The 22,730-nt window shown below is 40.5% G+C and overlaps 4 protein-coding genes across 5 annotated transcripts; 2 read left to right on the plus strand and 2 right to left on the minus strand.

Moving 5' to 3' along the window:
• Positions 1-27: 27 nt before the first annotated feature.
• On the plus strand, positions 28-5,143 carry lrrc47 (leucine rich repeat containing 47; the record flags this gene model as incomplete). The annotated part of the gene is made up of 7 exons (XM_020612518.1): positions 28-663; positions 1,179-1,631; positions 1,728-1,844; positions 1,981-2,096; positions 2,612-2,714; positions 3,415-3,504; positions 4,421-5,143. Coding segments are annotated over 7 exons (1,737 nt in total), but the record flags the coding sequence as incomplete, so codon positions are not given.
• Positions 4,959-8,295, minus strand: LOC109967173 (L-rhamnose-binding lectin SML-like). Of its 2 annotated transcripts, none has more exons than XM_020612564.1 (9): positions 8,219-8,295; positions 7,952-7,984; positions 7,812-7,865; positions 7,382-7,520; positions 7,079-7,185; positions 6,689-6,733; positions 6,432-6,564; positions 6,131-6,234; positions 4,959-5,899 (listed from the first exon to the last, which is right to left on the minus strand). In XM_020612564.1, the coding sequence occupies exons 1-9, from the start codon at positions 8,241-8,243 to the stop codon at positions 5,871-5,873; spliced, it is 669 nt and encodes a 222-aa protein (XP_020468220.1). In that variant the 5' UTR covers positions 8,244-8,295; the 3' UTR covers positions 4,959-5,870. The 2 variants fall into 2 exon arrangements, with proteins under 2 accessions (XP_020468220.1, XP_020468221.1); XM_020612565.1 differs by having other exon boundaries at positions 7,382-7,517; positions 8,219-8,294.
• A 3,262-nt stretch (positions 8,296-11,557) lies between these two features.
• casp9 (caspase 9, apoptosis-related cysteine peptidase) lies at positions 11,558-15,489 on the minus strand. The gene is made up of 11 exons (XM_020612566.1): positions 15,290-15,489; positions 15,035-15,180; positions 14,726-14,930; positions 14,529-14,606; positions 14,390-14,451; positions 14,077-14,253; positions 13,899-13,993; positions 13,663-13,805; positions 13,373-13,561; positions 13,104-13,213; positions 11,558-12,999 (listed from the first exon to the last, which is right to left on the minus strand). Exons 2-11 carry the CDS (start codon positions 15,164-15,166, stop codon positions 12,874-12,876), a joined length of 1,317 nt encoding a protein of 438 aa, XP_020468222.1. The 5' UTR covers positions 15,167-15,180; positions 15,290-15,489; the 3' UTR covers positions 11,558-12,873.
• A 491-nt stretch (positions 15,490-15,980) lies between these two features.
• Positions 15,981-22,501, plus strand: dnajc16 (DnaJ (Hsp40) homolog, subfamily C, member 16). Its single transcript, XM_020612626.1, has 15 exons — positions 15,981-16,275; positions 16,694-16,875; positions 16,951-17,017; positions 17,185-17,506; positions 17,626-17,810; positions 17,996-18,100; positions 18,193-18,351; positions 18,493-18,623; positions 18,806-18,989; positions 19,818-19,997; positions 20,096-20,172; positions 20,388-20,468; positions 20,626-20,712; positions 20,792-20,962; positions 21,061-22,501. The coding sequence occupies exons 2-15, from the start codon at positions 16,703-16,705 to the stop codon at positions 21,506-21,508; spliced, it is 2,370 nt and encodes a 789-aa protein (XP_020468282.1). The 5' UTR covers positions 15,981-16,275; positions 16,694-16,702; the 3' UTR covers positions 21,509-22,501.
• The last annotated feature ends 229 nt before the right edge of the window (positions 22,502-22,730 follow it).

Raw genomic sequence — 22,730 nt, forward strand, 5'->3', positions numbered from 1 at the left:
ATAGTTATGGCCAACCAATATTTTTAAAAACGGAAAACGGAAGTCGTGCGTTTAATTGGCCTTACTAGCTTCACAGCTACTGTCTCTAACAGCATGGATAGCATGGAGAAATGGCCAGAAATAGAAACGGCAGTGGCAGAGAAGAGGCGTGAACTGGTTTTACAAGGTTCTGCTATCGACAAGAGAATTTCCTCTAATGGGGGGCTTACCTCCTCTATCTATTCTCTCACCCTGTTGAATTATCTAGAAGTTAGCCAGTGTCCGAGTTTGACAGAGATCCACGAGGACATCCAGCATCTGACAAACCTCCAAAGCCTCATCCTATGCAGGAACAAGCTTGCCTTCATCCCGAATGTCATCGGCAACCTCAAGTCCCTGAAGGTCCTGGACCTTTCAGTCAACAACCTCCGGGTGTTGCCAGAAGGCATCACCCAGTTAAAAGAGCTAAACACTCTTAACGTGAGCTGTAACGACCTGGAAGTCCTGCCAGAGGGACTGAGCATGTGCCCCAAGCTCTCCAGCATCAACATCTCTAAGAATCACATCACCGGTTTCCCCGCTAACTTCTACTCGGAGCGACTGGGACTCCTCAGTACCCTGGTGGCCTCTGACAACTTGGTTGAAGAGTTAAGTGGGGACATTCACAAGCTAGTCGCTCTGAAGGTGGGCCTAACCGAATTCCCAGATCAACTGTTGCTTACCACAGACATGCTATACACAGTACAACATAATCCTAGATGTTTGTTTGAATTTTTGTTTCCGCATACAGCCCATGCATCAAGCAGCTCTTTGATACACATTAGGTTAAGTTGACCCCCTCTATACCATAATGGCACTACGTTAAGAAAATAGAGATATTCTTTGGGAAAAGTGCTTGTAGGTGGATCAAAGCTATGCTGAAGTCTTGATAACAAACTAGTCATTACAAGTTACTTTCCCAGTTGTTTAACCAAACATTCTCTGAAAATCATTAGCCATTAGACTATACAATAGATATCATTTTATTGCATCTCTGCTTTGTTCCTAACCCTTTCATTGTGGATGCCCAGTGTTTAACAAGTGATGGGCTGAGCAATCTTCACCGCAGGTCAGGACGTAGGACTCCTACTGACTAACCAGGTTTTGAGATTGCTAGTATGTAGTGCAGCATTAAATTTCGAGATTGCCTGTCTTCACAGGTACTGGATCTGTCTAACAACAAGCTGAGTGAGATCCCCTCTGATCTGAGCGACTGCCCCAAGCTGAAAGAGATCAACTTCAAAGGCAACAAGCTGAACGACAAGCGTTTGGAGAAGATGGTCAACAGCTGCCAGACCAAGTCCATCCTCGACTACCTTAGAGGAAAAGGAAAAGGACGACAGGCAGAGGATGGGGGTGATGCGGACAGTGGACACAAAACGGACGTGAGAAAAAGGCAGCAGCAGAGGAAGAAGAAGGAAAAGGTGGCACATGAACAGGATGAAGTGGAGGAGCTGAACAAGATGGTGGTGAGGGTTCTCCACGTTTCAGATGCACCCACGGTCAAAGTGAGTGCTGGGGTTAAGGATGTCCGACCATACCTGGTGTGCTGTGTGGTCAGCGGCATGAACCTTAAGCCTGGGAATGCTCTCAAACGGTTCCTGATGGCTCAGGTAAGGTCAAACACTTCACAAGGTGGCATGCATGTTATAGTGTGTGACAACTAAACTAATGACATCACTGACAAGACTCCTCTTTTGTTTTTCTAGACAAAGCTACACGATGACTTGTGTGGTAGAAGGACCACTGCAACCATTGCAGCTCATGATGTGCAGCTTCTGAAAAGTCCCCTGATGTATGATGTCAAACCACCTACCCAGCTGAAGGTATGCTGGTGCAGAGTGGTTGCTCTCAAGAATTGTTTTCAGTTTTGTGTTTGTTTCAGTTGCTGCGTGGCACATTGTATGTGTCACTCAAAAGCTTTAATGCAAACATCTGAATTTTACACAAAACGTCTGTTAGATTGTGCCGCTGGGTCGGAAGGAGATGACAGCTGTGGAGCTCATTAGACACCTTCAGCTAGAGGCTGATGAACTGAGGAAGCAGAAGAAGCGGCAGAACGTCACTGGCCTCCATAAGTCAGTAAAGCATATGACTCTTCCATACAACATAAGCTTTGTCTCTGCTGGAGAGAAATGTTTTTAAACATCTCTATTAGTTAGCTTGAGCCTGGAATCAAGGGTAGTAAAACGGAAATTCAGAAACACTACTTAAAAACATTATTGATTTACTGTTTTAATGACAAGATAAATAATGATGATTCACAAGACTGACATATAACATCATCTTTACCACTAATGTGCTTTTTAATGTCTTTAATGCCTCAAAAGTAAAGTGTAAAATTACTTTTGCCAGTTGAAGAGACCAGTCACAAAAACAAACCAACTCCTTGACAATCTCAGTGTAACACAAGTCAAATGAAACCTGCAACTCAAAGAATCTTCACTGTGTGTGTCAGCTGACTGATTCAGAGTTGAAACATATTTTTCAAGTTTGTTAATATCACTTGCTATGCATCTGTTACATTTGCCTTAAAGCCTTTAAACTGTTGTCTCTGTCAATTATTCTGTCAGCTGTTTCATTTTTTTAACAGATACCTGCAGCTTTTGCAAGGAAAAGCACTCTATCCCTGCCTAATCGACGCAGAGGGACATGTGATCTCATTCCCACCGATCACCAACAGTGAGAAAACCAAGGTGTGTATATCTTTTTGTTGTTGTTTATGGTTATCGTAATTGTGCCCTCCCATAAGGATTTCATATCAGATACTGTCATATGGTGCAACTGATTCTGACTGAGAAAACAATGGGCCATGTGCACACATGGGAATCTTACACAGAAATCGAAAGGGAAAGTCAAGAAAGTCATAAAATGCGAAGCCTGAAGATTGTGCAGCAGCGGACTCCAAAGATAAACACTTAAATGTGTTTGGTTTTAATATGATGCATTTATTAATTCTAAGCTATAAATAATCACACTGTAAAAGTAAAATTAATTTTAAAGCCTTTATTTATAAACTAGCAGTTAATTGCTTAGCATAAATATTAGTGTAGGGTTTATTAATTTTGAAAGATGAGAAAGCTTAGTAAAATAATGGAAATAATTATTTAAAAATATTGATAAAGATAAAATTGTTATTGTAATTTATATCTTCTAATATTATACAACTGTAGAATTGAAGAGAAATAAGTAACCACTTAGTTTACATAAAAATGTCAGTACTCAAATGTGCATAATTGTGAATGTCAGTGTTTTTGTGAAATCTTTGTAAGCTGGTTTTAAGAAGAAATTTGTTCTACAGAATGGTTGGTGAATGAGGCCCGGTGAATCCACGTAGTCTTAATGTAGCCCACAGTCTGCTTCAGGGAGTTTCTGTGATATTTTTGTACTTTACAGATAAAGAAAACTACCAAAGAGTTGTTCCTGGAGGTGACAAGTGCAACCAGCCTGCAGACCTGTAAAGATGTTATGGACGCTCTGATTGTAGTAAGCTTCTCCTTTTCTCTGTCCCAATATTTCCTCTTTTTCTTATTAAATAATAAATCTGGTTTGTTATAATTTGGACCAGTGGGGGGCAGGTCCCCCCTGCCAGTATCAGTAGATAGTGTAGAACTGAAGCTCAGTTCATCACATACAGTATTTGGTGAGTACAGTTGACAGTTTGTCCAGAAGGTGGTGCCACCGGAAAGCTCATACTATGTTCAGTGCTCAGTACCATAAATGGGGATATTTGTGAACACTGTGGTCTGATGGAGGCTCTGGAAGAAAGGGTGTTAGATAGGCCATGTGGATTTATCCTCACTGGAGTGTGATGCTTGGAAATCTACCTTCATGGATATTAGTTAATGGGGCATATTGCTTTGGACAAAAGTTTTGGCTGATTACATCTTTATTAAAAAAGGACTGACATTAGTGTTTATGCCCTGCTGACAGAGCGAAGCCTCAGCATCCACATTATTTGTCCAGTCAAACCTATTTAGCTGAATTAATTCAGTGGCATTCTAAGCAGATTTTGAGGTTGTTCATACTGTAGAAGTGTCTGTCAGTGGGCAGTGTTCTCCGAAAACCGTATACTATGACAAACAGTATGTGGTACTGCACAGAAATAGCATGTTGTATGGATTTGCAACATCTTGTCTTTTTATGCCCACTGCCTCACCTCTTCCCCACTCCTGTATTCTTATTGCACCCTTTCTTTATTTAGCCTACTGTATGTACAGTGCTTATGTTGGACCTGAACCTTAGAAACTTTAGCTTTTGTCTGTGAGATTTTGGAATGAAATGCATCAAAGAAAACAGAAATAATCTAAGAAGTGTTGAAGTATGTCAAAGTTTGCCTAATAAACGCAAAAAAAAAGGACTTCGCACATGTGCTTAAAGGCCGTTTCTTGTTTCATCAAAGAAAATGGCAGAGTTGAACAAGTTCACGGCAGAGCATCAGGAGGAGGTGGGGTCAGATGAGGAAGGGGACATCCCAAAGCAGCCAACCACCAGTGACAAGACCTCCTGCGAGCTGATCGTCCAGCAGGTCCGAACCGTCGACCAGGACGGGAACCTGAAGGTCGTGTACCCATCGAAAACAGACCTCTCCAAAGACATCAGCAACGTGACTGTCATTTGGTAGTCATGTGGCAAACCTGTAATGTTTGCACTTGTTTACATGCTACATGAAGTGTTTTAACAGGTCTGTAGTACTGGAAAAATGTAGTTTGACCATTTATCAGCATGAAGTGTTGTCATATTCCCTTTACACAGCATCAAATAGTATCTTGTAAGGCTTACTTTTTACTTCCATTGTCATTGTATTTAATATACAATACTACTATTTTCTTTGTTCCAGCTAGTGGAGCGATAGCTTAACAGCATTTAAGGCGCCATAAAACAGAAATTATGGAATTTTGTTTTACTGTTATCTGATACACAAATATCAAAGACAAGTGTTATTTTCCAAAGATTTTATAACATACATTTGACTTTTCATTACAATATTTAAACGGACTGTAAACATCCTGCCTGGTTTATTTTTTGGTAATAATGTATGCCCATACTGTGCACAAAGCTTAATGATGACTAGGCCCCATGCTTGGATAGTGTATAATAAAGCAACCTCAGGAAAGCATCTTCATTCTGACTCCAAAGCTTCTTAATTTCAACTCAATCGGTCAACTCGATCCCAGCCTTGTTGCTCTAGTCATCCTTGACAGTGTAATGCTGAGCGTGAAGCAGAACATGACTGTAGAAGATCCCATCGTAGGTGACCAGTTTGACAACTCTTCTGACCAAATTCAGCAAAAAGCCATCAGCACATGTGACAACAGTGCTCTCTCTTCACCAATCAAAAAGATCATTTACACTTGTACATCTCAGGGGCCAGTCTTCCACTTTACAGTACTGTGATGTTGCTGTCAAACCCCTTTTTCAATCTGAAAGCAAAAGGGTTCATTTGTGACTTACATCGCCAGTCTCTCACATTTTCTTCCTTGAAGAATTGCTTCTTGTCTTTAAGGTCTATGTAGACTGCAAAATCTTAGTCCCTGTTTTTTTTAAGGTCATGTGCTTCTATGATTAGTATTTAGTCTGTAATGTCTTTTCAAAGGATCTGATAAAACATCTTTAAGAGTGAATGGGTGCTCCAGTTATAACATGCTCTGGTTGAAATCAGAAATAAATTCATGAAGCTTTTATGGTGCACATTTCTTTAGATTTGTAATTCATTATGAGTACAATAGCAAAAACATAAACCTCTTCCCTCTTGACCGGACACATTGCTGACTTGCTGTATTTTATTAAATCCATGCATATTGTGATATTATTGTGATTTCAGCATTTTTGCACAGACTCCTCAGGTGAGATCAAACATGTGAAATATCATTTGAAAGATCTGCAAAAAGAGACAAAATCATCACTTTAGAGAGACAATTTAAGCGACTTGTTAAGAGCCTGGATTGTAGCATTTTTATCACTGCACAGGTTTGTTGGTAATTGTTTGGGTAGTTACATATATGGCTGCTTTTCCCATATTATATTTCACTCATGCTTTCCTTTGCACAAATAGACCACAGATGATTTTCATTGGGGTAAAACACTGATAAATGGCCTTTAAGCTACTTACATTCACAACTGTAAGCCACCTCCAAGTACTTTACAGTGCCATAACAGGGGTCTCCAAAAAATGAGTTGCTCGCCGGGATAATACAGCTGGTTTTCCCATTGCAACTGTTGAGACAAAGTGATATGAGTGAATGCAGGCTTAAACCTGCGTTGGGTGAATCTGGGGTCACCAGAGAGCAGTTTAAAATAGATGGCATCACAAAATTTGTAATTATCACTTTGCTGCAGTTAAATATACCATAATTTTTGATTTCCACAGCTTCAGCCTGAGACACAGATTGACAAAGAGTGGGCAACTATACCTGTCAGCTACTTCACTGCTGGAGCTTGAGCAGTCAGTATTTTGCATCTGAGAGGCAATCAGATTGTAAGAACATGTGGTCTTGTCCCAGCGTCCATAATCAGCACTGAAGACAGATAGAACCATTGCTTCAGCTGGTAAAAAGAGGAGGAAAGGTTGCAGGTAAAGGGGAATGAAATGTTTGTTTGAGAAGTAGGTGACCAAGAGAGCAAGAAAAACACATATAACACAAATAAAGGAAATAAAATGTGATCTTACTACATTCCAGGTGTGCCAAAGAGTGTTCACATGTCACACGATGAACTGTCAAAGTAACATGAATGACATTATTAAGCCCCGGTTGGTGCATTTTGTGTGAAAAGTCATTCATCAGACTTCTTTAAATCAGATCACACTAATAAAACAGAACTAAAGTGTGGCCCACTACCTACTAACAGACTGAGTAGGAACATTAAACCCCCTCTTTAAATCATCCAAAACACTCAAAGCAGAAACGCCAAAGTCTAAAAACTATGGGAATCAAAATCAACAAGTGTGACAATAAAAAGGCACATACATATGCATACTGAATATACAGGCCTTAAAAAAAAACTTAATAAGCAAAATCATTCTAGGGCTTTGCAGCATTGCTTCAAGCAGATGACTAACATATTGGGAGGCAGGTGAACTTGGTCTGCAGATATTTAAAGGTGCCCCTGCAGGGATCAGTTGCAAAGACATTTGTGTCCAGTTCACACACCCGCTTTCCATTACACCTGCAGGGGAAAAATAAATATATAAAAGAAAAACAGATTCAAGCAGAATCACAACAAATCTGAAATATGCTTTAGCCTTGTGATATGTCAAAGCTATGAGCCACCTCCACCCTTAGCTAAGCTATGTCATTGCACTAAATCGGCTGCCTCAACACATGCTGTCATGTAGGTGATTAAACAAAAGCAAAGTGTGCACCTTCTCTTGAGGACATCTACAGCACCTTCCAGAGAGCACTGTGTGTTAGAAATCATTTGCTGAGGTTTTCCGTTGCTGCAAGTCACACTGTCTGCACGTCCATACAGTGCTGTCTCAACACTGATCACTCCAAAATCTACTTCACAGCAAAGAGGGAGAAGTTAGTGGGGGGGGAGCTGTTAAAAAATACAAACAACAACAAAAAAAAATCATTTGTAAATAGGTTATGAAAACGGTTTCTATTAACCCAACATACACATGAAAATACTTTCTTCATAATCCAGGACAAATAAAAACTTTTATAAAAAACAAACAGCATCATATCCCTTTTACAGTAGGTAACCTTACTGACAAAGCCAACCAATACTTCTGTCTTGCCAAATACATGTGAACACTGTTGTGGACAGAACATTTTAGGAAACAGTCATACCACAGCTCAGGTGATGGATACCTCCACAGGTGGTGACAGTGTTTATAGGCCCACCTAAAAAGGTTGATGCATATGTTTGAGTTTAACACAAAGATATATACAGTATGCAAAAATTCCAGCACCACACATCTGGTTTTTACCTCCATATACATGCAGACAAGTTGCTGCCAGCACTGAAAAAAACACAAACATTACTGTTAGACTATTATCCAAACATAAAAACAGGACATACTGTAGATGTTACAAATTTTAAATGGACTACATATTTTTATGCTCTGCTTGTCTGAGCATAAAGGAACACTTTGGCTTGTTTGGCAAGAAAACCTAAAATGTTACAAAATCACAATTCAGAGTTTCTCAAATTCACATAAAGGTTTTTCTTTTTAAACCTCTTCAGCATTACTCACGGAGTGTGCTCTTAAAGCGAAGCATCGTTTTACAGGACCCAGTGGTAAGCAACTGGAACGACTGATGGTAGCAACAGATGCACTGGGTATTTATTCATCTTAGACTAGGGCGGTCTGCATCTATTATGCAAAACAAACAAGAGCCTCAATCCGGTACCTCCTACTCAGCTGACCGCAAATTTCATAATGAAAATAACATGACAATTCAGTGAGAGACATCTGAGCGGTCAAAGTCTTTAGTGAACAAGGCAAAGCATACAATTGACAAACATGGAAACTAACCAAGCGTGAGAGCTCAGAGGAGCAGCAGTCTGGTAAAATATGGGCTATTTCTAGTTATTCTGGATAACTACCTGGATGGTAATCTCATCCTCACAAAGCAGGGTAAGGAGTGAGAGTAATTCTGAAAGCAGAATGCTAACAGGAAAGCTAACTACTATGCCCCAGACCTTGATAGTGGGTGACTTTGCTGTTAAAAATGTAACATGAACAGCAAAAATACCAAAACGTACTGTTTTCCAACATGAGAGCAAGAATTCCAAATATTCTGGCTAAACACCCTACGTGAAAACATCATAGTGCATGTCGGGGCCAATGACATTGTGAAACAGCAATCAGAAGTTCTGAAGCAAGGTTTTAACTGAGGTGTTTACCAGTGGCCCACTACCAACAGTCAGAAGAGGAGACGAAGGATTCAGCAGATTGATGGCGCTGGACGGCTCTCAGCTGCATGTAGCCTCTCACAAACCTTTAGTACGTAAATCCTGCGTCACTCATCTGTTCGCCCTGCCAGGGACAAGAGATGAGGATCCACAACACCAACAACTCACAACACAGCAAATCAGCAAGCACAAAGGAGAGCCACCTCAGGTCCAGGTTACAAAGCTGATGGTGTAGTGGTTAAAACAAACAAGTTATATTTAATATGTAAAAGAGTACAATAGGAGTGTGTAGATTACACATAGACATTACCTGTGTAGTTAGGTCACACTGTGAGTTTAAAAATGCTTACATAACTTCTGCAAGTTTTGCTCTGTACTTTGTCAGCTTTGTGTAAATTGTTTGTGTGCTCATCCTCAAGTTTATATCTTAAAAAGGGAAAGACTTGCTGACTCAGTACAAACTAGAAGTTCATTTTCAGGCCATCTTAAGAAATTCCTGGTAAAGAACCTAAACATTGCCGGGAAACTGGATGGGAGTGTTTATGGGGTGCGAGCTGTTAAAAGTAGTGATAGGTTGTATTAGAGTGGGAGTTGCCAGAGGGAATGCTGATGCTGTGTCTTCTCTAAATACTCCCACACATGAACCTCTGCCCAGAGGAAAAGGTGATTCTATAGCCTGCCTGTTGAATTATTGTATTAATAAATGATCACTGGAATTGTAGTGATTTGTCTGTGATTTAATCTGGGCCACCGACAGACTTATCCACTACAATGGCACTCATGAATGTTCCCAGGACAAACTGGGATCCAGCGGACAAACAGTAGTTTTCCCTGACCCTGGCATAATAGCTAACAGAGGAAGAATTGTGCACCCTGCTCAGTCATTATAATCCAAAAAAATTGTTAACGATTCCTTGCCAGGCTCAGCCTGCTCAGTGCCCTTCCACCACTTCTACAAAGGTAGCTTTATTAAATATTTGATCTCTTAGCAACAAGTCATTTTTTGTCAATAATCTTATCACTACTAATAATCTTGATTTGATGTTCTTATCTGAAACGTGGTTACACAATAGTAATACTGCACCAATTCTCACTGAGTCAGCTTCCCCAGACTTTAAGTTTATAACTGTTTATTGATCTGGCAGAAGTGTTGCTGCTATATGTAAAGACTCATTCCAGTGCAAACAGTTATGTGGTGATTATGACTGTTTTGAGTATCTTTGTTTTGTGTTGAAAGGCACACCTATGACCCTGCTGTTAATAATTTATGGCCTCCATGATCATCTACAAATTGTATAGAGAACTTCACAGAGCTGCTCTCTGTCAGCTCGACAGATTATGAGGATATTTTCATAACTGGTGACTTTAACATTCATATTGATAATTCAAAAGACAAATGCACAAGAATTCAGTGGTGTCCATGAAACATCTGATTTGCTGAAACATGTGAAGGGCCCACACACACTGGATCTAGTTTTAACTATGAGTGTTGACATCTCAAGCACTTTTGTCGAGGATGTGGCCTCTCTGACCATTTCTGTGTTTTCTCTGATATGTCAGCTTTACCTGCTACAAATAACACTTCAGTTGCTGTTAAAAAGGTATTTAAATTATCATACTTTTTCAGTCTTTATGGAAGCTATATCTGTGTCAGTAAGGCTAAGATCAGACTGTGTTGATTCATTTCTTGATCATTTTACCTGTAAAACTCTTGAATGTATTAATGCATTGCACCTGAAAAGGTTAAATACACCTCTGGCAAACAAAAAGCACCATGGAGGAACACTCTGGCATAGACATTACCTGTGTAGTTAGGTCACACTGTGAGTTTAAAAATGCTTACATAACTTCTGCAAGTTTTGCTCTGTACTTTGTCAGCTTTGTGTAAATTGTTTGTGTGCTCATCCTCAAGTTTATATCTTAAAAAGGGAAAGACTTGCTGACTCAGTACAAACTAGAAGTTCATTTTCAGGCCATCTTAAGAAATTCCTGGTAAAGAACCTAAACATTGCCGGGAAACTGGATGGGAGTGTTTATGGGGTGCGAGCTGTTAAAAGTAGTGATAGGTTGTATTAGAGTGGGAGTTGCCAGAGGGAATGCTGATGCTGTGTCTTCTCTAAATACTCCCACACATGAACCTCTGCCCAGAGGAAAAGGTGATTCTATAGCCTGCCTGTTGAATTATTGTATTAATAAATGATCACTGGAATTGTAGTGATTTGTCTGTGATTTAATCTGGGCCACCGACAGACTTATCCACTACAATGGCACTCATGAATGTTCCCAGGACAAACTGGGATCCAGCGGACAAACAGTAGTTTTCCCTGACCCTGGCATAATAGCTAACAGAGGAAGAATTGTGCACCCTGCTCAGTCATTATAATCCAAAAAAATTGTTAACGATTCCTTGCCAGGCTCAGCCTGCTCAGTGCCCTTCCACCACTTCTACAAAGGTAGCTTTATTAAATATTTGATCTCTTAGCAACAAGTCATTTTTTGTCAATAATCTTATCACTACTAATAATCTTGATTTGATGTTCTTATCTGAAACGTGGTTACACAATAGTAATACTGCACCAATTCTCACTGAGTCAGCTTCCCCAGACTTTAAGTTTATAACTGTTTATTGATCTGGCAGAAGTGTTGCTGCTATATGTAAAAACTCATTCCAGTGCAAAGTTATTATGTGGTGATTATGACTATTTTGAGTATCTTTGTTTTGTGTTGAAAGGCACACCTATGACCCTGCTGTTAATAATTTATGGCCTCCATGATCATCTACAAATTGTATAGAGAACTTCACAGAGCTGCTCTCTGTCAGCTCGACAGATTATGAGGATATTTTCATAACTGGTGACTTTAACATTCATATTGATAATTCAAAAGACAAATGCACAAGAATTCAGTGGTGTCCATGAAACATCTGATTTGCTGAAACATGTGAAGGGCCCACACACACTGGATCTAGTTTTAACTATGAGTGTTGACATCTCAAGCACTTTTGTCGAGGATGTGGCCTCTCTGACCATTTCTGTGTTTTCTCTGATATGTCAGCTTTACCTGCTACAAATAACACTTCAGTTGCTGTTAAAAAGGTATTTAAATTATCATACTTTTTCAGTCTTTATGGAAGCTATATCTGTGTCAGTAAGGCTAAGATCAGACTGTGTTGATTCATTTCTTGATCATTTTACCTGTAAAACTCTTGAATGTATTAATGCATTGCACCTGAAAAGGTTAAATACACCTCTGGCAAACAAAAAGCACCATGGAGGAACACTCTGGCTATCACAAGTCAGAAAAGTGAATGCAGGAAAGCTAGTTCAAATAGAGGAAAAATTCAGATTCACTGAGATCTTCAGAGAGAGGCTTCACATTTGCAGTATAACTCTTACATAAATAAGGTTAGACAAGCTTTGTTCTTGTTCTCCTGCTATGTTTAACACTGTTGAGAGGCTAACTAATCCCCAACACAGTTAAGCCCTGATTTCAGTGTAACGAGTTTGCATCTATACTGGAGGAAATTGGAGGACATATTTAACTGACATAGGTGAGTCTTATCTATTCAGTTCAAAACCTTTCATTGCCACAACCCCATTTCCACTGAAAATAATTTAACAAAATCCCATTTTATTGAAAAAACAACAACTGTGTATTAAAAATTGACACCAAGAACATAAACAAATATTAACCTCAACCACACTTTTGCAGTAGGTACATATTTTCCTCATATAAAGTGGAATTTCTGGAACACTGGAATTTCCCCACTGTAGGATCAATAAAGTTCTACCTACCTACCTACCTAAAAACCACTGAGGAAAGTTGCACCACAAATTAAAAACACAGCAAGATGTCACAAACAAGAGAAGTGTACAGTAAAGCTAAAAAAAAAGCACAGCTATAGATTCATACAATCTGCAACTCTGCTGAGACATAATTCCAAGAAATGACTGTCATAACTTATGATGTTGAAACAGATGAACGGGAAGTGTGTCAAGTTGAACTTTGCGTGGGTGATGCTTGGGTTTGAAAGTAGAGAAGTTTACGGAGGAAGTTAAAGGAACCAGGCATTTGCTTGTAGAGCCCTTTTGCTGAGTTTTGGGATACTTCATTGTTAACCTGCACATGAGCACATTTATTAATCAGATGAGTCTGTTTAATTTAAGAAGCAATAAATGGTCAAGGAGATTCAAGCTACTTTTGATGAAATGAGAGGCACCAACCATCATCAACATTGTGACCAGATCATTGGTAGCAGCATTTTCCTCAAGAATACGGTCCAGCGTCGCAACATACCAGGAGCCTGACTTGGGGTCTCTCCAAGAGACGTAACCTGTATTTGTAACAAGGTCAAAGTGGCATTAGGAAAATCCACATAGCAAATCAAGTACTGTACAAATATAGCTTTGATCTGTATCTGAAAGACTGTTATTTACTGTATCAAAATAAACACAGAAACACGAATGCAGCACACACACATACAGACACAGACCAGGAAAGGTTGAGTAGGACACCAGAATGTCACTTGGGGTGGGCAAAGTAGCTCTGGCATCCAGTTCGTCAGACATGCTCAGAGAGTCGCTGCTGGATGACATCGGTATGGCATCTGTCTGGTCATCTGCTCCGCCGAAGGATGGCTCAACCTCATCAGGGGACACCTCAAAGCCCATGTCTCTTTCACCTCAAAGACAAAAACACATTTAAAGTGCATGTACAATCCACAAATACTGGAAGTAGGACTACGCTTTTCACACATTTAATAGTATGTCCATTGTAAGCTACCTCCTCCACATGCCTGGATGAAGAAAAGTTTGGGTTTGCCCTGTAATGAAGGACATTTCTGCCCGCTGAGGTAGTCTGTGATAAGCTGAACTGGGACACACTGTCCGTCCACACCATACACGGCACCGGGGAAGCGGTTGTGAAAAACTTAATCTGAACTTGTGTATGTCAAAGACAACTCTGGTATGATACAATCGATGTGGATTGCTCTGATGAAAAACAACTACAGGACAGATCTTACCTCAGTGCCATGGGACAGCATGATAACCACACAGCAGTCATATTGCAAATGGTCCTTCTTAGATAAAGCTGACAGTTCACGTTTTATTTTCTGAAATGTGGATATCACAGTTAGCTTTACTAAAACATTTTATCTGTGGCTTCGGACACAGAAGCAGAATAAATTATTCTTACACTTTGTTTTAGGTTTGACTTCACTTCCACAATAAAGTTGAGTGCCTTGAATCTTCTTTCCAGCTTGTTGCAGTCTATGTTGGACCCTTTACGACTCTTCAGATTGCTCTGAGGCTCAAAATCCACATTGTTTATGATAAGGCAGTGTCCACATGGGCTGGCATCCATTTTATAGATCTACCATCCACATACATGAAAAAGGAAGCAAAGACAGAGGCATAGTGTGAATATGTATTCTGAAATTAAACAGATCCAATAGCAGCCTATGTATTTCTGCCGGTCAGAAAGAACACGATAAATAAATAGCGCTTACCTGAATACTGTCTAGTCGGGTTCTGCCTTGTGGCTTTTGTCTTTTGTGCTCCCTCTCAGGTGCTGTGACATAGGCATTATTATGTGTCAACACCAATGAACAGATTGTTACTAATATGTAAATTATCTGCATAGCTTACATGGAGTGGGTGCACTGGGTCTCTGTAATGGATATACAGGGACATCTTTTATTTGCTTATCAACATCCACTGGAGAGGCTATTTAAAAAGAAAAAACTGAGTTGCAAATTACTGTACGCATTTGCCTACAGAGACTATCTTTAAAGAGAGTTATGACATTAACTCTCATGAAACATGCTATAGCACCAAATACTTACAAACTGGGAGAGGCTGGACAACAGGGCGAACAGTGGGTGTTGCAGGCTGCAGCTGAACGGTTGGTGCTCCAGTCTGTAGTAGCTCTGCTAGACTGTGCTGACCTGTCTCCTGAAGGCACTCCAGGAATAATGGAAAGGCCCGACTCCCACGGGTTTCCAAGTCCAGGACTAACTTCCTGGCCTGGTCGCCTCTGGTACCAGAGCTCTGACAGGAAACACGGAACCAACATTACATTAAATTGTTGCTGTGGGCGTTAATAAACAAGCTACAACCTGAACCTCAGTCTCGTGACTTACACAGCTACCTACCTTTATCTCATCGATCATGTTGTTGGTAAAAACTCCTTTTTCAATAAGGCCATCATAAAGGTTGGATGGGTCCAAGTCTCTCACGAGACTGACCCTGTTGCGCCGAAGAACATTCTTGTGTCTTTCCTCCATTTAATACTAACGACCTGAATGAGAAAAGCAAAGGATCTGTCATTAAAAAATGTAAATATGTAACTGTTATATAGTCAGACGGTATCCTAAAATGGGCGAAATGGTCCACAAGGGAAACAATACCGTTTTCGTGTACAAGCGTTTTAATTTGTAGTATTTGTGCTCAGTTGCATTAGCCACTTCCTTGTTTACATCAACGTGCACGTGATTGGTCCACTGAGGCTGTACAATAGGAAAAAAATAGAGTGCGCTTGATTTTATTACTGTGCTAACACGATTACACTCAAAACTGCGGCGCGACGAACAACAAATCGAACAAAACACAAAATAAAATAAAACAAAATAAAACTCAATCTAAAGTAAATCGAGAGATTTTTCTCTTGATTTACTGGTCAATCTACGTTCCGACTCTCACCTATGGTCATGAACCTTGGGTCATGACCGAAAGGGCAAGATCCCGGATACAGGTGCCCGAAATGAGCTTTCTCCGCAGGGTGGCCGGGCGCACCCTTAGAGATAGGGTGAGGAGCTCGGTCACCCGGGAGGAGCTCAGAGTAGAACCGCTGCTCCTCCACATCGAGAGGAGCCAGCTGAGGTGGCTCGGGCATCTGTTTCGGATGCCTCCTGGGCGCCTTCCTAGGAAGGTGTTCCAGGCATGTCCCACCGGGAGGAGGCCCCGGGGAAGACCCAGGACACGCTGGAGGGACTATGTCTCTCGGCTGGCTTGGGAACGCCTCAGCATTCCCGCGGAGGAGCTGGAGGAAGTGTCTGGAGAGAGGGAAGTCTGGGAGAGAGAAGTCTGGGCATCTTTGCTTAGACTGCTGCCCCCGCGACCCGGTCCCGGATAAGCGGAGGAAAATGGATGGATGGATGGATAAAACTCAATCTCCCGAAACTACTTTCGTCACTCGACACCTCCCCTTTTACTCCTGCTAAGTAATAGCCGTAGCAGCAGGTTGTCAGCTTATCCTGGAGGATCTGTGGGATGCTGGTGGTGAACACACCCTTTGCATTTCGTTGTTTTTTTACGTCAGCTTCGAGCAAAGAGCTGACGAATATCAAAACCACCAAAAATGTGGCGTAGCACCGGTTGACCACATCTGTGTGAGGTGACTGGGAATATGGTTGATACGTCGATACGGCTAACCACTGTAGCAACGCAGCTAACCCTAATGGAAAAACTGCGTGAACATTTTCATTTTCGAGGAATAACGTTAATATTACAACCCAGTAACTTTTCAGTAAGATTATAATATGGTAATGTCTGTTGCTGTACTAGTTGACTTACATATACGGTATTATCTAGCCTGTCTAGCTTCTGTAAGTATCGTGCTATAATGCCATTTTCACCATATTTAGCCCCCCGGTTGTGTACATCACTTTGCATCATTAGTCTCACAGGCTGGTGTCATTGTGGCGTAATGGCAGTTTTAGCCAGCTAAAGGCTGTGTCATAATTTCAGGGCTTAACGTCCTCAGATTTAGTACACCTTAACTTTATGCTGATAGTTCTTCTGATGTGTTAAAGGTAACTGTGATGGCATGGTCAAAGATGTCTCTGCTGCTGGCTGTAGTGGCGGTCCTCTCAGTGCTGCTGACAGGTTCAGCCCATGCTGGGCCTGAGATGGATCCATACAAAATCTTAGGACTAGCCAGGAGTGCAAGCCAGGCAGAAATCAAGAAGGTCTATAAGCGTCTTGCAAAAGAATGGTAAATATTTTCACATGACACTGATCTTTTATTATAAACCTGATTCAGTTCTTAACAGAGTATTTCCTTCTCAAGGCATCCTGACAAAAACAAAAATCCAGATGCTGAAGACATGTTTATCAAGATTACCAAGTCCTATGAGGTTAGTCCTTATAAAAAATTGAATTCTTTAATATATTGCACAGCTACTGTAATGCATAACCTTTAGTATCATATGGTATGTGTATGTAATTTGTGATAAAAAGCCACTAACACATGCAGGAGAGGAAGATGTCCTTCATATTTATATTTGTTCTATTCAAAATATAGATCCTGTCTAATGAAGACAAACGTGCCAATTATGATCGTTATGGGCAGACTGATGACACCCAGCCATATGGCAGTGGTCGCTACAGGCATCACCATGACAGCTTTTACTTTGACGAGTCCTTTAATTTTCCCTTCAACAGCAAGAACCACAGAGACTTTACTGACAGCAAGTACACATTGCACTTTAACCAGTATGTCAACGACGTGGTGCCCGACAGCTATAAGAGACCATACCTGATAAAGATCACCTCTGACTGGTGCTTCAGCTGCATCCACATTGAGCCTATCTGGAAAGAGGTGGTCGAGGAGATGGAGGCTTTAGGTTTGCAATGAGCTTATAAATCATTCAAAATGATACAGTAGCCTTGTTCTTGGTGAAAATGCATGGGGAGAGTTGAAATGGTTGATATGTGTGTGTCTGTGGAAATCTTGTCTTTGCAGGTGTTGGTATTGGTGTGGTGGATGTTGGCTATGAGAGACGGTTAGCGAATCACCTCGGTGCTCATCGTACTCCATCAATACTTGGAGTCATCAATGGCAAAGTGACGTTTTTTCATTATGTTGTAGCAAAGGAGCACCTGAAGCAGTTTGTAGAAGACCTTCTGCCTCAGAGACTCGTGGAGCAGGTAAAAAACTGCCTGTCTTGTGATAAACATTGTACTGTTTATGCAGCATAAACAAAATGAATTACACTGCTTTATTTGTAAAACTGTGTACCGGTAGTTAAACAGATTTATGGTGCATATACAGACAGATTCATAGGTTGCATACATCAAAATGAATGAAACTGTTTGGAATATCCAAATTTCAGGTCACTGAAAAGAATGACCTGCAGTTCTTGAACAGCTGGCATGAGCTCAACAAGCCGCATGTGCTTCTGTTCGATCAAGTGCCCGTAGTTCCTCTACTTTACAAAGTACGTTCTTTTCTTGCCTGTCTTTATGTGAAATGTACCTTAGTAACTGCATTACTAAAACAAACATCAGTAACTTATTTCTGCATCTCCAGTTGACAGCTTTTGCTTATAAGGACTACTTGCAGTTTGGCTATGTGGACCAGGGTCTTTCAGAGACTGCCAATTTGCAGAAACAATTCAATATTAACACTTATGCTCCAACTATGCTGGTCTTCAAAGAGAACGCTGGCAAGCCTGCTGACATTATACAGGTAAATCAGACAAAATATGGAGCTTGATGAAAGCTTCCTGTTCTACAGGTCTGATTTAATCAGTCACAGTTATTTTTACATCTGCACACGTTCATTGAAATGTTACCTCACCTGTTTTTATTCTATGTTTGTTCTGTGCAGGCTAAAGGAATGAAAAAGCAAATTATTGATGAGTTCATGTCAAACAACAAATTTCTCCTTGCACCACGACTGGTCAACCAGAAGCTCTTTGATGAGCTCTGTCCTGTCAAACAGTTCCATAGACGCAGGAAGTAAGATAATCCAACATTTGATTTTTTTTTTTTTAAATGTCTGTTCTCAACTGATACATAAGAGAGAACTGAAATATGAAACCAAGTGGATTTAATTTTTGCTGTACTTTCCGCATTTCATTTACAGTATGTTAAGATGTAGTTTGTATTTAATAACACTGTATTCTCTGTCCTCCCCTCAGATACTGTGTCCTGCTAATCACAGGTGATGAAGAAACCTTTTCTTTTGGGAACCAGGAGTTTCTCTCATTTGCCTCCACCAATACCAAGGAAGTTGTGAGATTTGCCTATGTGTACCAACGGTTACAACAACCACTTTGTGATATCCTCATGCAGAAGAAGGACAGTGCACAGTCACAACCACAGGTACACCAACACTAGAGCTGCCAGTTCCACCAGGACTCTGCATGTGGATTTGAGAGCTGGCATTGATTTAGGATATGGGATTTAGGTTGATTTGATCTAATATGCAGTAGAATGACGCAGTAGTGCAAGCATTTGAGACAAAGTAATGATTTCAAGTTTTTGTCCCATAGACCATATGTAAAGATGGACTATGTGTTACCACTTCTTGCTGTTTTGCAAAAGCGAAGCTAAAATATCTCCAATACAGGGGTGGCCATGTTTCCTTTTGTGACACATTTTGCAGCCAGATTCCATGCAGTAGTGACAAGAAGTGGAGTGATAGCATCAAACTGCCAGCCAATGCTGTCAGATCATCTGAAATATAGCCCTTTTATATAATCAAAATACTTATTAAGAACACACTTAAATGACAACTTATACACAAATCAACATGGCAGTATCTACCAGAAACGATTTGTACTTGTACTGAGCTTTTAGTTTGGTTCATGTCATAGGACACAGACACACCAAGCTGATGTGAAAGTACTAGCACCGCCATAGACCGACTGTTGCATTGCCTCACGTTGTCTTTGTCCAGTCCTGTCGACAACACACCACACAGACTACAGCCAACGGCCAACTAACACATACTGTATATTCTGCGCCTGTGTGAGAGAAATAACTCTCCCTACCAGCAGGTTGCAGTATTTGTATTTGCCATTTAGAAAGGGAAAGAAGAAGTGCTAGACTGAAAAGTGTATTATTCCAGTTTTATATTAGGAGACTTGGTGATAGTCATGTTTTGTTGCTTTAAATTGTTCTGTTGTTCATATGTGTTTGTGTGTGCAGGTTGTGATCCTGGAGAGGCGCAATGCTGCAGGAAAGGCCTTGTTTAAGCCAGTGACTGCCTGGAATGGCAGTGAAGAGGACAAGCAACGTCTTGTGGAGGAGCTGGAGCGACTTCAGAAGGACCCGTCCATCCTCATCCATGACGCCATGCTGCCTGAGCTCAATAATGAGTTTGCCTCTGTATGATCTCTTTGAATCAAAAAGGGTTGAAGATGTTAAATGAGTTTTATTATTATAAACAAGTACTGTTACTTAATGTAATCCTCTAAAATTTTCAGATGTTTGTAATCCGATGGATTTATGCGTCTTATGATTACCTCTCTGACGTTATTGATGATATTCTGCATAACAACTGGTAGGTAGAAATTTTAGTGTGCTTTAACTTTCTGACTGAAGTTTAATTTTAACTTGAGATGTTGATGTAACAGTCAGATTCAATTATTCTGAGGATTAAAATTGCATTATAGCAGTACACAGTTTGCAAACAAGCTTTCTTTCATGGAAGAACATGGTCTTAAAATGGAAATACAGTGTGTCTTGTTGCATTAAGACATTTGTGATGACTTGCAGGCGGGAGATGATGCCACTTCTGTCCCTTATCTTCTCTGCCTTGTTCATCTTGTTTGGAACTGTGGTCATTCAGGCCTTCAGGTTGGTTGATTTACCACACGCATGTTTCATAAGATCACTAACTACAGCAATGACACCTTTTCCTGGTATTTGTGTAAGACACTGTAGACAAAAAGCAGAAAACAAAGTTACAGTGCTATTAATTTTACTCAATAGCACCTTCTTTGTGTATTTTCAGTGACTCTAGTGAAGATAAACAGACCAAACCAAAGGCCAAAGATGGCACAAAAGCAGAAAATGGGTCACCTGGGAGCAGTAATTCAAGGCAAGAATAAATTTTCATACTTTGAGTGCAGGATTTATCATCACGGTTTTAAGATCTTTACTTTTGCTGTTTACTTTAGTCGACCTCCCAAGAAGAATTTTGTGGAGGTGACTGAACTGACAGATATCACTTACATGAGCAACCTGGTGAAACTGAGGCCCGGACACATGAACATAGTGCTGGTGCTCACCGACGCCTCAAAGAACATTCTCCTTAGCAAGTTTGCCAAAGAGGTCTACTCTTTCACAGGGTAAGCTGAACATTCACTTTTTCTTTTGTGGAACAAATAAGGTCCGTTATTTTGTTTATTTATACTTTCTCACATTAATTCTCTTAACACTCTCCTAGGAGCCTCACACTACATTTCTCCTTCCTGAATATTGACAAGCACAGCCAGTGGATGAACACACTGCTGGAATACGCCCAGGACGCCATGCAGAATGATGCAGATGACGATGACTGGGGATCCCACAAGATAGACTACACTGGCTATGTGCTGGCGCTTAATGGACACAAAAAATACCTTTGTCTGTTTAAGCCTGTCTACACTGGTGAAGACCTTGACGGCAAGTCATCTGAGGATGAAGGGGGCACTTCAGGGGGGAGGTCGAAGTCAGGTTCCCGTGATGACCACCCAACGCGCAAGCCCAACCGATCTCGCAGCATATCCACCCTGCAGATCCACCACAAACTAGACCGCCTGGGCTTGTGGATGGAAAGGCTCATGGAAGGCACTTTGCCTCGATACTACATTCCCACCTGGCCAGGACTAGAGAAGATCACACCAAGTAAATAGCTCATGGTGACTTAGGAAGGACTTGCTACTTATCTGCCATCACAGAAGAAATGGTTCCCCTTGTGCTCTGCTGACGTTAGGCTAGACCTGATATGTTTGCACTTGAGATATTTAATGGTTAAAGATGTTTGAAGTTGGGTCAATATAGCAAACTTGGCATTAGTGCAGCTACTGTGGGCCAGGTCCTTTAGAGTACCACTTTTTAAACTCATTGCATGCTGTTCTTAGGTGTCGGTAGTTTTATTTTATTTAGGCAAATGCTGCTGCCACAACCTTGTGAGCAGGAAACATAATCACTGTGGCCATGTGTATTCTGCTGCCTCCATGACCACCATCCACTAAAGGGGGCAGATTAGTGTTCATTGATAAATACTGTGAATAGAGATGCATGTCTCTAGCACTAAATATCTGCCTTTTTTGCATCTCAGCCCAGTTTTCTTTAAAGATTTCCTGAATGCTGATTTGCTTGTGCAATATACCATTCTGCTGTAACATTGCCTTTTACTTTTCTCTCAAGGGTTCTTCCTGGTTCTGTAATTGCAGAAACAGAAAATATCTTTTTTGTTACATGAAAACTATTGGGGCCATTTAAAAACATTCACTGCAATTATTTAGAAGAGTTGGTCTGTTTAACCTTAGTTAACCAGTAGCTTTATGTAGCCAACATAAAACATGTTCATTTAATTTGTAAATGTTTTCCAAATGGCCACAACTGACTTATGTAGACAAACACATGAAAATAAAATGTGCTTGCTTGGTCTATTAATATGGTTTGACCACATTAAATGTAAAAATCCCAGTATAGATTTGTTGGTACTATGTGATGTAAATGCTGTACATAACCATGTTATCTATCGGACCTGTATTTTTAAAGAGTAACTTCAAAGATGAATGTTTTACATGGGTTCATCAATTTATTAAAAGCGTTTTGTTTTTTCCATTTACTTTTTTAGTAAAAATGACCCGTCAGATGTTTCATTTGGTCTCACCTATATCCTCGTTGGTATTAAAATCTTTTACGTTTAACTAAAACAAATAGTTATTGTCTGAGCTCCACGGCCCATCTCTAGCAAGAAGTCTGGCAACCTTACAAAGGAAACTCGACCAGTCGTATTTGCATTCTTACTCTTTCGGCCACTACCCACCTATTGTGACCATAGGTGAGGGTTGGAGTGTAGACTGACTGGTAAATCGAGAGCTTTGGCTTTCGGCTCTGCTCCTT

Source organism: Monopterus albus, unplaced genomic scaffold (assembly GCF_001952655.1).
Source record: "Monopterus albus unplaced genomic scaffold, M_albus_1.0 scaffold126.1, whole genome shotgun sequence".
Classification (NCBI taxonomy): Eukaryota; Metazoa; Chordata; class Actinopteri; order Synbranchiformes; family Synbranchidae; genus Monopterus; species Monopterus albus.